The 14,066-nt window shown below is 44.0% G+C and overlaps 2 protein-coding genes across 2 annotated transcripts; one reads left to right on the top strand and one right to left on the bottom strand.

Moving 5' to 3' along the window:
* Positions 1–1,286: 1,286 nt before the first annotated feature.
* On the top strand, positions 1,287–3,804 carry mlana (melan-A). The gene is made up of 5 exons (XM_084034381.1): positions 1,287–1,335; positions 2,289–2,381; positions 2,536–2,632; positions 2,763–2,870; positions 3,560–3,804. The coding sequence occupies exons 2-5, from the start codon at positions 2,293–2,295 to the stop codon at positions 3,626–3,628; spliced, it is 363 nt and encodes a 120-aa protein (XP_083890507.1). The 5' UTR covers positions 1,287–1,335; positions 2,289–2,292; the 3' UTR covers positions 3,629–3,804.
* Positions 3,805–3,898: 94 nt separating this feature from the next.
* Positions 3,899–14,066, bottom strand: brd10 (bromodomain containing 10). The gene is made up of 10 exons (XM_084034380.1): positions 13,502–14,066; positions 12,195–12,910; positions 11,709–11,909; positions 10,041–11,635; positions 9,827–9,888; positions 9,552–9,641; positions 9,295–9,410; positions 8,897–9,114; positions 6,760–8,760; positions 3,899–6,625 (listed from the first exon to the last, which is right to left on the bottom strand). The coding sequence occupies exons 2-10, from the start codon at positions 12,902–12,904 to the stop codon at positions 4,635–4,637; spliced, it is 6,984 nt and encodes a 2,327-aa protein (XP_083890506.1). The 5' UTR covers positions 12,905–12,910; positions 13,502–14,066; the 3' UTR covers positions 3,899–4,634.

Genomic DNA, 14,066 nt, shown 5'->3' with positions numbered 1-14,066 from the left:
GGTGTGATTTATTAAAAAAACAACTTTATTACCTTATAATTCAGGAGAAATTGCAGACACTGAATCCTTCTGAAACTAAAAATGATGCCTTCAGGACTTCCTGTATGCTTCAGCAATAAGGTTTAATGAGGAAATAAAAGTATAAATATCTAAATATCCTTTCCTCGTCTGGTATGGTGTAGCAGAGTTAATTCTTTAACGCTAATAATAACAGGTTTTACCTAAAAAAAACAGTACTTTTTACTCCACATTAACTCAACACTTCAGAAATTGAGAGAAGAACATGAGAGCCTTAGCTTTTTGGCGATGTAAATGCCACAAACTGCTCCACACGCTATGAGGTGTGAAGGGTGACACTGTACAACAGGCTGTACCTTTGTGTATTTGGAAGGATTTGGAAGGATGTCCTAATTTTTAAAAGAGCTTTATAAAGTTTGCTCATCAGCAGATCGATTGACGAAAAGAAGTCCCCATGTAATGCAGTTTGAATTTGTTGCCTTGAGCAACAGCAATGGCCATGGTGATACTGGTTTTACACAAACATTTTAATTGTGTTGTGTCATGAACTTGTGGTTCAACATAGATTATGTTATCCTTCAAGGCATTACAGTATATGGCTGAAAATTATCAGGATCATTATAGCAATTAATTATTATTTTTTAATCATTATTATTTGTCAGAAAGCAAAACTATTATGAAGATAATATGTTTAAGTAATCTTTCCCACTGAGAGTAAACATAGGCCTCCATCTAATTACATAAGCAAGACCTATTAGTACATCTAAGTGTTTTGTTTTGCAGACAAAAAAAATGTCAGTCAAATATTGGAGGTTCTTTAACTTTTCAGTATGCCTGCTTGATGACCTAATGTTAGTTTCATGATATTTGTATTTGACGATACAACAATAATATTTAAAATCATTATCAACACACCTTGATATTGATTTCATACCAATATATAATAGTTATTGGGTTGAATTAGCCCTCTGTATGCCTTGGATTAGGATATTTGTGAATAACAATACCACACACACACACACACACACACAGACTTTCTTATGAAAAGCCAGCAGCTGACGCCTGTAGTTTCACGAGTGGGTAATAATGTTGCGTTCAGGGCCGCGGGGTTTCACGGTAATTACTCCGCTTCAATGGATTTATCCATGAGCCTCTAACCCGTGACGGTCATGAGGGTTTTCTGCCCCTTTCTGCTCTCGGACAGACTGAGGCAAGATTTTTGAGGAGTGAAGTAATACCGAGCTCTGAGGATCGAGTCTTTCTGAGAAGGCATCACAACCAGAGGAACTGCTCCGCGCAATCTAATTATTCAATTTGGTAAGATGATGGCCAGTTTGTTTGTTTGTTTTCTAGCAGAGGTATCTAGAGAGTAACTTTTGATGAATATTAATGTCAGCTGAATCAAACATGTTTACCCATCAGACAGGACAGATAGATTAGGTGCTGCTGAAGTAGATTGTCTGGCATTAATTGGTATTTTACATCTATGATGCAGGATTATGATTCCGATTGGTCTACTGCCTGTTGATTCTTAAACTGTAGCATTGATGTGGCTATATATGCAACCCAAGGTTAGGTGTGACAATGTTAATTATAGATATGCATTTTGTTTTTTGTATGACTATCTACTTGCATATTGTCAAACACGACTTTTAGTGTCTTAATAGCCTACTGGGAGAGAGAGCATCTGTCAACACGTAGAGAGAGAGAGAGGGTGGATTAGAATAGCTCTGAGGAGTGAGGGCACTGATGCATGAAGAAGCCAATCCAATTTTATTTTAATATGCAGAATGAATTTAACTTTATCTGAATTTTCGAATGCAGAACATTTTTATCCAGAAGGCAGAAGCAATATTGTATGTCACAAAAAGACACTGACAAATAGATTTAACCAAAATTTAACCCACAAAAGAAAGAAAAAAAGTTATCCATTTCTAAGTAAGAATGGTTTAGGCTTATAAAGAAAATACCCAGTTCAATTCAAGTTTGAAAGTTAAAAAGGGTTATATTCTAAAGGTAACTAATTCATTTTAACAGTGCAGAGCTTTATGGTCTTTATTCATTTATATGCATCCTGGGAATTATGTTCTTGTATTTAATATTCAGTACAGCAGACTGCTGAAACCTGTTATTATTTAGGCCATTCTTTAACTTTATTTACATGATTAAAGGGAATATGATTTGATGCACTGGAAGAACTTATGTCCTTATAAAACTGTTGTTACTATGCTTTTGGTCAGTTTCTAAAGTGATTTTCCGTTGACCTCCAGCTTGATGCCGTGTAATCGTACAGACGGGATGCCTCGCGGAGACTTCAACATTTATTTTGCCAGCAGCAGACGAGGATTCGTCAGAGCTGAGGAGTATGTGTATCTGCAATCAGAGATCAATGCTTTGATTTTACTATAGAGCTGTTTGTATTCTGGTCTTTTTCATTGGTCTATTGTTTATTTTGGTGAATACAATAAAAGAAAATGAAAACATAGGTAAAGATATGAATTGTGTTGTGAACCACAGGGCAGTGGGCATAATTCTGCTGGTGGTAATCCTGGCATCTCTCTTCGTCCTGGGCTGCTGGTACTTCAAGAAGAGGAGTGGATACAAAATACTCAGGGTGAGACTATCGTAATTCTTTTTTATGAGCCTTCACATTGAATTCTAAAATACACAAATATGTTCCTTTTTGTATATATGTTCAATCTGCTTTCCCTATCTGTGTTTTCCCATCTTTCTCTCCTCTGCAGAGCCCCAGATCGGGGTCTCCTAGTCACACCGGAGGCCAGTACTCAGAGGCAGGACCTTCATCAGAAAACAAGATGGCTCTAACTGACTTCGGCAGCTTCCGACCTACGGTGAGGGACAGGAAGTTGCCCCGTAAACGACTTTACTCTCCTTCCATTGTATCTCCCATGTCCCCAAGTCAAAACTTTTTTTGGCAGTAAAAAGATTGATAACACAGTCAACAACTGGACACATAGGAGGTACATCTTTTTAAAGTATATCAATCATTTTAGTGCATCACAAATGAAGAATTAACTAGTGGATAGACTATGCAGTCGGAGACAGGGTTGTTGAGCACAACACGTTGCAGAGCATGTGAAGCCGGATGCCTGGAGGGGAGATTATTGTGTCACCAGACATGGGGTAGGTTTTAAAAATTCCCAAGGGAGTTAGATGTATCCATGTGTGCAGGAAAAGAAAAGGGAGGAGGGACAAGATCAGCACCCTCACACGTGAGATGAAGTTGAAAAAGCACAATGCACATCCTTCTACACTGCAGAAGTTACTGGAGTTCATAAAGTATTTTAATCCTGCTGGACCTGCTGTTGAGTGCACTGATACAAAGACCAAGATTGTTTAAATCCAGTCTCTAAAATTTTAAGATATAATGCTGAATTTCATGTGTATGTATAAAAATGGTATGTTTTAGCCATAAAAAGGCAATATCTGTTTAAATATTAAGTACTGAAAAAAAAAAGAGTCAGAGTTGTCTGGATTTTCAGCTGTTTCATTTGGATGCATCTGTTGTCTTTCACTCCAGGTTCCTAATGCTCCTCCAGCCTATGAAAAGATTTCCTCAGGGCCGCTGCCTCCTCCCTATTCCCCCTAAAGTACTTCTGTAGAAGATGGACAGATGTCTGAAGAAAAAGAAAGGAAAATACCGGAGAGAAAACTCAAAAGTTCATCTGTTGTCTGATGATATATTGTTGTCACTATTACTATCATTATCAATATTTCCCAAATGCTTTGTAGCGAAATATACCAATAGGTGAAACTATTCTATCCCCCACTTTGTTAAATTCACATGAGCAGTCACAATGTATATAATGCAGGTTGCCTCAATAAATAAAAATGATCTCTCAAACACACTTGAAGAGGAGGGGACAGTCGCATTGTTTATTCCCATGCAGTAATGCCCACATTTGTTCAATGAAAAGGTACCTGTTTTTGAAAAATCTATATGATAAAAATAAATAAAGTGTGACTTCAAAACATTTTATATGGGCTCAAACATGTAGTACAAATCCATCTATTAGTTTATAATTCTAAAAAGTAAAATGTAGTTTTTTTTTAACAGCTACTAGTTAAAAAAAGGACGACATGAAAGACTCTGGATACACAGTTGTATTGTTCAAACTGACAAAGTAGAACAAGTCCTACTAATGACTAGTATCCCAATTATTACTTATTGAAGCAGTATCTAACGGCATTGAAAAGTATTACAAAAGCTTGAGTTGAAATGAATATTATTTTCCATCCCAATCTACATCTTTTTTTAATAACAGGTTTCATTACTGGCCATGAAGTAAAAAAAGTAAAATCAAGAGTCTAAAACATTCATCCGAGGGCAACCTCACCAGTTTTCAATCGAGGAAACCATCACAGTTTACATTTCCAGTATGTCTGATTGAGCATACAATACCTATAAGATGATCTAACCAGAGGGTATAACCTACTGTATCCTAAATGTAAGTTACTAGGCAAACTACAGCTGGAAAGCAGGTTAACTAACCCTAGGAGTAATACAAGCAGTGGATATGAGCCCTGGCAAAACAAAGCAGCTGAAAAGTGGTGTCTGAGTCCTCACATAGCTGGCATAGTCTCAGTAAATTGGTTCACTTTCTGTCTGCCTGTAAAGAGGAATCACGTGTGTGTAGTAGTCCAGTGGAACTGTTGGGGGAAACCGCTGGAGCATCCAGCGGTTTGGGGCAGGCAACTGGATTGACCTGGCACTGAACTTTGTTCAAAACAGCGCCGTCAGGACTGATGAGTAGCTTGGATCCAACATTGGTATGCATACCTACCGACGAGGACTGCGGTGAGTGCTTTCCAAGTGCTTGATTGGTCAGAACGACATGTGGGTGGATGGCGTTGTGCGTCTTCGGTGATGTTATCAGTTGAGCTGGAGTGATTATTACAGTGCTGCTGGAGGAAGGCGCTGGGACCACAGGTGTCGTTTCAAAAGTGTTGACAGTGCTTCCAATCGGTGGAACCGTAGCAATGGGCAGTGTCTGCATCCTAGACACTGTACTTACAATTTGCGAGACAGTCACTGTCGGCAAAACCTGTGTTCGTGCACCAGCAAGCACTGGTTGCATGACTGCAGGCTCTGTGTTTCTGACTGATGTGTTGCCTTGATGCATTTCCGTACACACTAAAGCCTGTGATGGGCCAGTGGAGGGTGCTGCAATTCCATGTGCTGTCTGCTGGGGCTGTTTGCCTGGGTCGAGAGTCGTCACTGAAACCACCTGCTGGGCAGGAAAAGAAGAATGCAAAGCTGGTGTACCTGCTACCACAGGAGCTACAGCTGGGGAGAGGGGTGGTATGCCAGGACTGGGCAGGGCAACTGCTGATGGGCTGGATAAAACAGGCAGGGATGATAGAGGTGCTGACAATTTGGGGTAGGAGGGTGGTCCTGCAGGCAAAATGGTGGATGAACATTCAGCTGGCATGGGTGTACCAGCAGCTAACCTGATTGCAGTCAGAGCTGAGCCAAGAGCAGGGGTGCTGGTCACCACTGGAGAAACTAGGGCTGGTACACTGCCTAACCGTGGCGGGGATGAGACCAGGGTGGGTGAACCTACAGGTGGTGATGCAAAGTCACCAGCCTGTGCAGCTGGCAACCGCGGCAGACCAGACACTACATTGGTTTTACTGGGTAACCAGGTTGAGCCCAGGCCAAGCGTTCCCGTAAGTCGAACTGGCGTGACATTTGGAGTGGTTGCTAGCAATGATGGACCAACAGCAGGTGTGCATGCTACAAAAGGAGAACTTATGACTGGCACACCAGGCAGCCTGGCTGGGGATTGGGGCAAACCTGGTGCTCGAGGGGCTACAGTGACATGACTTGCCGCTTGGGGAGGTACTGATGCTCCAGTGCTTGCACTGGCAGTAGGCACTTGTTGTGTTGCGGGGCTAGAGATGATAAGGACATGGCTGCCTGGGCCCAAACCCTGGGGAGGAACTACAAAACGTGCATTGTTAAGGAGGATCTGTGTGCCAGCAGCAAGGGGCGTAGAGGTGTTAATGACTATCCTCTGCTGAATTGTGCCAGTAGCAGAGGTGGTGAATGGGGTATTCGTGGTTGTTGCAGAGGAGATGGGTGTTTGGGTTTTACTGTGAGCAAGTTGAGAGGAGGATAAGAAGGAAGTGGTTTCCTTACCAATGCCACCTTGGATATTTGAAGACTGATGGACAAGAGTGGGTTTGGAAGTTGGGGCTGAGCTACTCTGCACACCAGTAGTTACCTGAGCAGGAGAGTTGCTGGAAAGTATACTTGCAGGTATACCAAGATCTTTCTTGATCATGTTTCCTGCAGGCAGAGTGGCAACAGTAGACATGGACGTGGAAGAGCCTGGTTGGGAGATCATGGCAAAGGAAGAGATACCCTTGAGCTGACAGCTGGTGTTCAGAGAAGCATGAGAGGCGAGCTGGGAAGAACAGCTTGTGATGGTATTTGAAGCAGTGACTGGGACCAGTCCGGTGGTGGTGGCTGTGGGACGGCCTGTATCTGAGACAGACACTGGTGTGATCTTGGAAGGTGAACACGACAGGGCACCTATGGTCTGTCCAATGGTTGTCGTCTTCCCAGACAACTGGAATTGAACTGTTGGAGACATACAAGAGAGGAATTTTACCCTTGAAAATGTTATTTTTTCCCCATTTTTGCAAAATTTCACAGACTGAATGGAATATGTGTTGCGGCAGACATAATGCAAACAAAACATCAAACAAACCCACCTGAGGGCATAGTGATGTTCTTGACCTTGGAAAATGCTTCTGAGCTGACAACAGGTTGGCCTGTGCCTAATCCCATCTTTACAGTATGACTTGTTAATGAAGTGGTCTGCAGCTGTCCACTAGCCCCTGTTGCTATTGCCTGTTTTGGAATGTTTCCCACAGAGGTAGTGGATGATGTCCCTGGCTGGCTGATGAACATGACTCTTGAGCTTGGAAGGGATTTTGTATAAGAGGGCGTACCTTTTGATAAGGCTACATTTGAGCCAGAGGAAGAAGAGGGAGTAACTAGGATGAATTTGGTAACTTGGGAGCTCTCATCTGGACTGGCCCGCTTCACACCAGTCTTGAATTCCGTTTGTTGGGGAACGCCAGGACTACTCAGTGATGGGACAACAACAGTGTTTTTTACTAAGGAAGCTTGAAAATGAGAACCAGCAGCAGGTGTCTGCACTAGCTGGCCAATCTCTGTTGCAGCTGTAGAAACAGCTGTGGTGTGGGTGCATTGACTTATAATAGTTGTGCCCGTAACAGGAATGCTACCCGTGACTGCAGTGCGCATGGGAGCTGTGAGAGTGGATGTGGACTTCAACAGGGAAGGAAAATGCTTCTGAGGTTGGGCCACTGAGATACTTGTCACTGCTGGCATGGTGCACGGGGAAGTCTGAGAGGGAGCAGAAGGAGAGAGAGTCTGTGATGTCTTGGAGACGAGGAAGGCTTTAAACTGAGGTGAGATGGTGATAACTGGGCTGGTGGGCAAAGAACCATGGGCGTTCTGGTCTGAGGATGTCTGAACTTTGACAATGCCTGTATTGCCTCCTCTAGTTGTTACCAGGATGGACTGTGAGTCGCGGATACAGACAGTCTTAAGCTCCTGTTTAAGGTCTGCAGATTTAACAGGCTCAGTAGAAACTGCACGAGAAGGAGTTGTGATGGGCGTGGGGTTTTGCTTGACACCTTGTGGTGTGCGAGCTTGGGGACTGCAGACCTGTGCCCTCTTGAGCCCTGCTGTGTTTCGAATGCCCTGTTGCATATGAGAGGAAACAGAAGGAGAGGTTATCCTCACTGTCCTGGCATCTTTTAGGGGAGACACTTGCTGAACAGGGATTCTGTTGTCGGGAATAGTGAACCCAGGCACATTGGTGGACATGGAAAAGGGGCTGGCCACTTTGGAAACTGGGACCTGAATGACCTTAGACGGTTGTTGTAGATGTAGAGAAGACACCTTTTCTTCTGTTTTGTGAATGAGAAGATTAGAAGGCAGAATCACCAATTTCTGCATGACCTTCTCCCCAGTGTTCTGGTCCACAACAGGATGAACAGAAATCTTGACTGGACTGCAGCTGTCTTTCCTGACAAGGTGAGCCAGCCTCTCAGGTACTTTGTACACCACTTGGACAGGATTTTTTGGTACAGCGTGGGTTGGTTTTGTCAGTGGTGATTTGGGAAGAGCTGCCATCACTGTAGCCATTACTGGTTTTCTTTGTACTTCTGTCTGTTGTAGTCCTTGCGCCTGCATTTGTTGCAAGTTCTGCTGGGAACTAGATGGAGAGCTTTGTGCTTTTGAAAGTTGTGTGGTAGTCACCACAGTGGTAGGCAGGGAGACCAAAGACCCTTTGCTCTGTCTATCTACGATGTTGATCCCTGTAAAATCTGCAGGCCGTTTCATTAAGGTCACTTTGTTTCCCACACTCTTAGCCAGTAGGGTGGGGATGGGCGTGTAGCCCTTAGGTAGTCCAGTGGTGGGATGGAGGATGGGGGTTCTGGGTGACGGGGAAGCCTGGGCTGGCACCCTTGCCGAGTTTGAATCTCTGGATGGATTCAATGGCCTCAGTTCACACCTAGACTGTGGCCCAGAGTCAGGGGTTGATATGTCGGTCTGACTGCTTGGCAGCAGACTGATGATTTTCTCCGTGCTGGCCAGAGGGTGTTTTGGGTGGTTGAGAGGTTTGTAGGTCACTGCTCTTTCTCCAGCAGACTCAGCCACAAACTCCCTGGTGTTTGCTGAGAACAAAATGGAGATGTCTGTTAGGGATGTACTGATCAATCAGGATCAAACAGACAGGTAATGACATTAATTTAAATTCCTCTAGGACAGTTAACACTTTCAGTTAAATAACTCACTACAGTACTATTTTACCTCCACTCCAAAGACCTCTGGGGACCAAATGTTCCAGGTCGTCGTCTTCTGATCTTCTATAATGATCCGAGAGTGAACACAATCTCTTCCCCAAATCCCTCTCTTCATCGTTGTCGTCATCATCATCTGATGATGACGATGAAATACTTTCCTCGCGCACAAAGTTATTGTATTCTGGGTGCTTCTTGAAATCATCAAATTCCTTCTTCAAACGAAGCCTGATGTAAAGCAAGAGAAGAAAAGATACGATTATTTGTCTCCAGTCCAGCAACCGTTTTATGAGGCAAAGAGCTATTTAAATCATAAATGTGGTAAGTCATATGCTTTGTCCTGGTCAGCTGAGCTCACTGCACAAGACTAAGAATTATCAGGCCATAGCTTTGACAAAAAAAACAAACCTGTTCCTTTGGTACGCCTTAACAAGTTTGGGTTCCCAGGGTGACAGCTCATTCAATAGTCTGATTAGAGTGCTGTGGAGGTCTTTTACTGCTTCTCTCCTATAATACCACCGACCCTGTCAGTTCAAAAATTCAAAGGAAGCCTTAGTCAAGTCAACAGCATTACATTGTGTGACCACATTGTATTCTCTACCAGATACAGAAGGCTTTGGAGCATGACAGTAAATCCTCTTAGCAGAACATTGATTTCCACATACCAATCTCTTTTTGGTGCTCTCCAGGTCATCAAGCTCATCTTCTGTTTTACTGATCAACTCTCGCAACTGCTCGAGACTGGTGCATACCAACTACAGAGGATGAACAACAAATCGATTAAGTAATTCTTAATACAGATGGAGAAAGAAAGGGAGAAGATTGGTCAGGCTTCATAAATGCTCAATCAATATAGTATTAAAAATACAATTCTAAAGATTATATTTTGATATATATATATATATATAAAAAATATAGAATTCAGCATGAGTGTGACTACCTTAAATGATGGCTGAACTGGAGGCTCATCTTTAATTTTCTTTGAGGACTCAAGCTTTTTTCCTGTCAACGAAATAACGGAAATAATCCATAAACCAACATATTATTGGAAAACATAAACTACATATTATGTGGCTATGAAAGCACACTTACTAACAAGCTTGATGCAATACCAAAAGAAACCACTGGTCAACATTGAACTTTTTTCCCCTCACCCGTTTTATGTTTTTTCTTCTTGTCTTTTCTTTTGATCGTTCTGGCGACTCTTCCCACTGCAGACTTGGTAGTGTCAGCTGTCAGATGCAGCTGCTTGTGCTCAGCATTTACCCTCGGCAGTGGTTCCCTCCCTTGCTTTTTCTTACGCTTTTTTTTCTTGGTCCAGATTTTCTCATTCACTCTCTCTTCACTTGAGCTTTGAGAACTCTCAGAAGACAACTGCGCTTGGCTGGATGTCCCACAGCAGCAGTCATGCTCCTCAGGTGCAACATTACTAGTCTTGCTTTTACAACAATCCAAACAGGAAGACTTTTGGTGTCCCCAATTGGGACTTCCTCCCTCCATTTTCATTGGTTTGGTTGGGGAAGCCGGATTCACTAAGCGAGCAGGTGACCTGCCTGTGTAGCTGTGTTCCCCTACACTTAGACAGGGCTCCTGTGTCTCTGCTTTAATCGTGCGCAATGAGCCCGATGAGAAGTCCTGCTCCTGTTTTAAAGTGAATTGCTTGGATTGATGCTCCAACTCGACAGGTTCTTCCTTCAAATTCATTCCCACACCACTTCCTCCAATAGGACCTGTGTGTGAAAACGAGTTAGTGTGCATTTTTAAATCCAATTTCGAGTCTTCACAAGAGTCTCCATTAGATGTTCCTGGTTCAGACCCCTCCTCTTTCTTCAGTGACCATAATTTAAACCTTTTTTTATTTTCTCCATCCCCATTTTCCTCCTTGAAAACCCCCAGTGTCTCTTCTCTCTCCTTTCCAAAATCCTCAGACTCTCCTGTGTCCATTGAGCCTCCATAACACCCTCTGTCACTTGTGACCATCTCTTCCTTAATTCCATCCGACTCTTCACCCTCTGTCCCTGGCTCTATAACAACCTTTTTGACCCATACAGAAGGGAAAGGGAAAGCTGGGGGTGTGCTGGGGCTCTGGCAGTAGATTCTCAGGTCTGCCCCACAGAAATGTGGGAAATGTATATAGGCATTCTCCTTGCTGTCATAGCCCAAAATAGATTCTCTACATTCATGGATGGGCTGGGCCAGGAGAGCATCCTGCACATATTTATGCGTCTCATAGACATGATCACACAGCCCCTTCAGAAGCCATACTCGCTGGTAGACGGGGAGCAAGTGAAAGGGTTTTTCCTCCAAAGGACTAACCTCCCCGAGAGTGCTGAAAAATTGTCTGCTGAGTCCCAGCTGCTCAGCCCGACCTGGCTGATCATGGGAGGCACCAACAGTGCGATACCAGCCCATGACCCGCTGCCTGAGTTCTGACTCCCAGCGGCGGTAAGGCAGGACAGGCCGGCGGTGCAGAGTGGCCCTCCGCTGGGATGGACACAGTAGGGAAGACATAATTTTGGACAGGAGGAGGCTGCAACGGGGCATGAGCAAACAACGCTCCAGATCAAAAAATATTATCTCTGGGAGGTTAAGGGCAGTCTGAGCCAGACAGAGGAAGTGCCCTATAGCAGGGAGTTCCCAAAGTGTGTCCACAGTGTAGGGGGCAGCCTGGGACAACAAAGTCTTCTCCCACTCTTCAACCTCTTTGGCTGACGTTTCCTCTGCCTCTTTCTTCTCAAGCTCACGTTGCCTGAAAATTCAGAAAACATACATTGTTAGCAGCTTTACAACGGCAACTTAATCCCTCTCGAATATCCTCTCACCTCTTCTCCTCCTTGACCCTCTGTTGTTCTTCCAGCCGTAGGGCCTGGACCATGATAGACTCATGCCCACCGACAGTGATGGTAGCCAGGCTACGAGGTGCCAGCCTCCTCCTCGTGGAGGTGCCCCCAGAACCCCGTTCCTCCTCTGCACCAAAACGTCCTTTAGAAGTCACTGCCAAGGTTGTCTTCTCTCGCAGCGTCCTGGTTTGACAGTTAAAGAGAAAGATATGTTATAATATATGATTAAAGTTGCTCCATGGTGGGTGTCAGGATCTTTAGATTTAAACAGACAGTTTATCTACACCACTGATGCAAACCAACAAGGAAACATTTGATCAAAATACATAAAGAATTAGCTTATGGCCATTTTAAAATCTGTTACAGAGTGAATCATCAGTCATCTACATCCTCTATGCATCATGGATTTGACTATTTGCCAGCTAAGCAATTTGTTCAAGAGTGTTATTACATAATGTTATTGTGTACCTTGATAGCAATGTCAGCTTCTGCTCAAGCATGATTTCCAGCTTTTGAGCCTGTTTGGAGGTCCAGTGATCCACCCCATGGTAGCGATAACAGTTCTCCAACATCAGCCTGAAGTCTGCAACAAATTCTGTTATGGTCCCGTATTCTTGGTTCATAAACTTCTCCTCCATCCTTCGCAAGCACATTGACTGCCTCAGTTGTGCCTGACCCCGGCCCCGGACCCCTCCAATACCGTGCAGGGCCTCCTGGTGGCCAATGGGATGGAGGAACGGACCGGTGATCCCTTTGTGCTTGTCCAAGAGAAAGCCAGTGAATATCTTATAAGCTTGTTGGACCTCATAGTTCATATCCTCCTCAAAGCTATTGCTGTTGGTTGAAATGCAGACCTCAGGCAGAGAGAGGTCACTGTTAGAAAACTCTGACATGCCATCATTGCTAAGTGCAAGTTGGTCACCCTCAGCGGTAACATCTTCACTATCGCCAGGACAGCGCAATGCTACCATAGTCTCTATTTCACAGGTGCCATTGCTGAGCACATCCTCAGTTATGTTCAGGTCAGTGTCTTCAGTGCTGCTGCTCCCCCATTTGGATTGTGAACACATGATGTCTGAACCGGGCTGCTGGGGCTCTGAGTCTTGATCCGTCGCAGTCAGGTCTCGGTTGTGGAACAACGTTGTTGTGATTTGGTCTGTCACATCCACCTGATCCATTGTGACCTGAAGTGGGTAACAGGTGTCATCTAAGGTAAATAATAATAATAAAAAAGAACAATAATAAAACAAATAATGTTGCAAACAACACAACGACAGTGTTTTGATGCAAAAGGAAACTAAACCAAGACAATTAAACAGTGTTTGCTAAGTATGTATACTGCGAGGTTCAAAATAAATGGCAGCGAGGAGATGATGCTGTCATAGCCAACATACCAAGATCGCTACGCTATGTTTGATGACATTACCATTCCTGTCATGGCAGGTGTTTACATTATTACAGCCACACGATGCTCTGAACAACGGGGTGTTTACGCTGTGGTTGTGCCCACATTGCTAGCAGTTAAACTCACTATATCCACCTGCCCAATCTTTGAAAACTTTTCATTTTCCGCGGACCAACGGCTAGTTAGCTTGAAAGCTATTAGCGAGCGAGCTAACGGTATTGGAAACAACAATAAGTAAACAAACTTTGTTCTGCTTGGTCATAGAGAGATTTACGGTTCACTAGCTTATCACATCCGGTCTCACCTCATGTACAAACTAAGGCCCAGACAAACTGCCGAGAGGCAGAGCTCGGCTAGTTAAATAACATACCTCGACGTTTTTCAGTGCGGATCCAGACGCGCACCAAGCAAGACAGCTTGTACCGAGCTTAGCAGCCTGCTAGCTAGGCTAGCTTGCTATTGTCTCCAACCTGGGGCCTGCAATTGCTGCGTTCGCTGTCCATAATGGAAATGTTGTCGCGAATAAATGTCCAGCAGATAAAAAGTTATGCAGACATCTCATGTCGTCAGCGCAAGGAGTGACGCCAGTGTCAGCAAGATGGCTAAAGGAGCATTAGCCGGAGTAACACTAGCAGACTGTCCGACAATGAATAACAGTTCATTATCAGTAGCCGTCCAGCTAACCAGCTAGGTTTGCAAGTTGACATCCACTTTATGATAAGTAAAAAAAAAAATACAATTCTGGGTTCACTTTAGAGACAGATTTGCGCCGCGTGTCAGATATCTTCTGGACCCATGTAGGCTTTTACAAAAAGCTTGCGGACGACGACAGCTGTCTGGCTCGCTTGAAGACTGAACGTTACTGTGCCGACCACTTCACTTCCACCTTGCGTGCGCCCGATGCAAACGTGCGCAGCTTGACGTAGCGAGCTAGT

The sequence above is a fragment of the Eutrigla gurnardus genome, assembly GCF_963514095.1.
Source record: "Eutrigla gurnardus genome assembly, chromosome: 19".
Lineage (NCBI taxonomy): Eukaryota > Metazoa > Chordata > Actinopteri > Perciformes > Triglidae > Eutrigla > Eutrigla gurnardus.
Note: the sequence above shows the minus strand (reverse complement) of the source record. Positions and strands in the feature narration are given on the sequence as shown.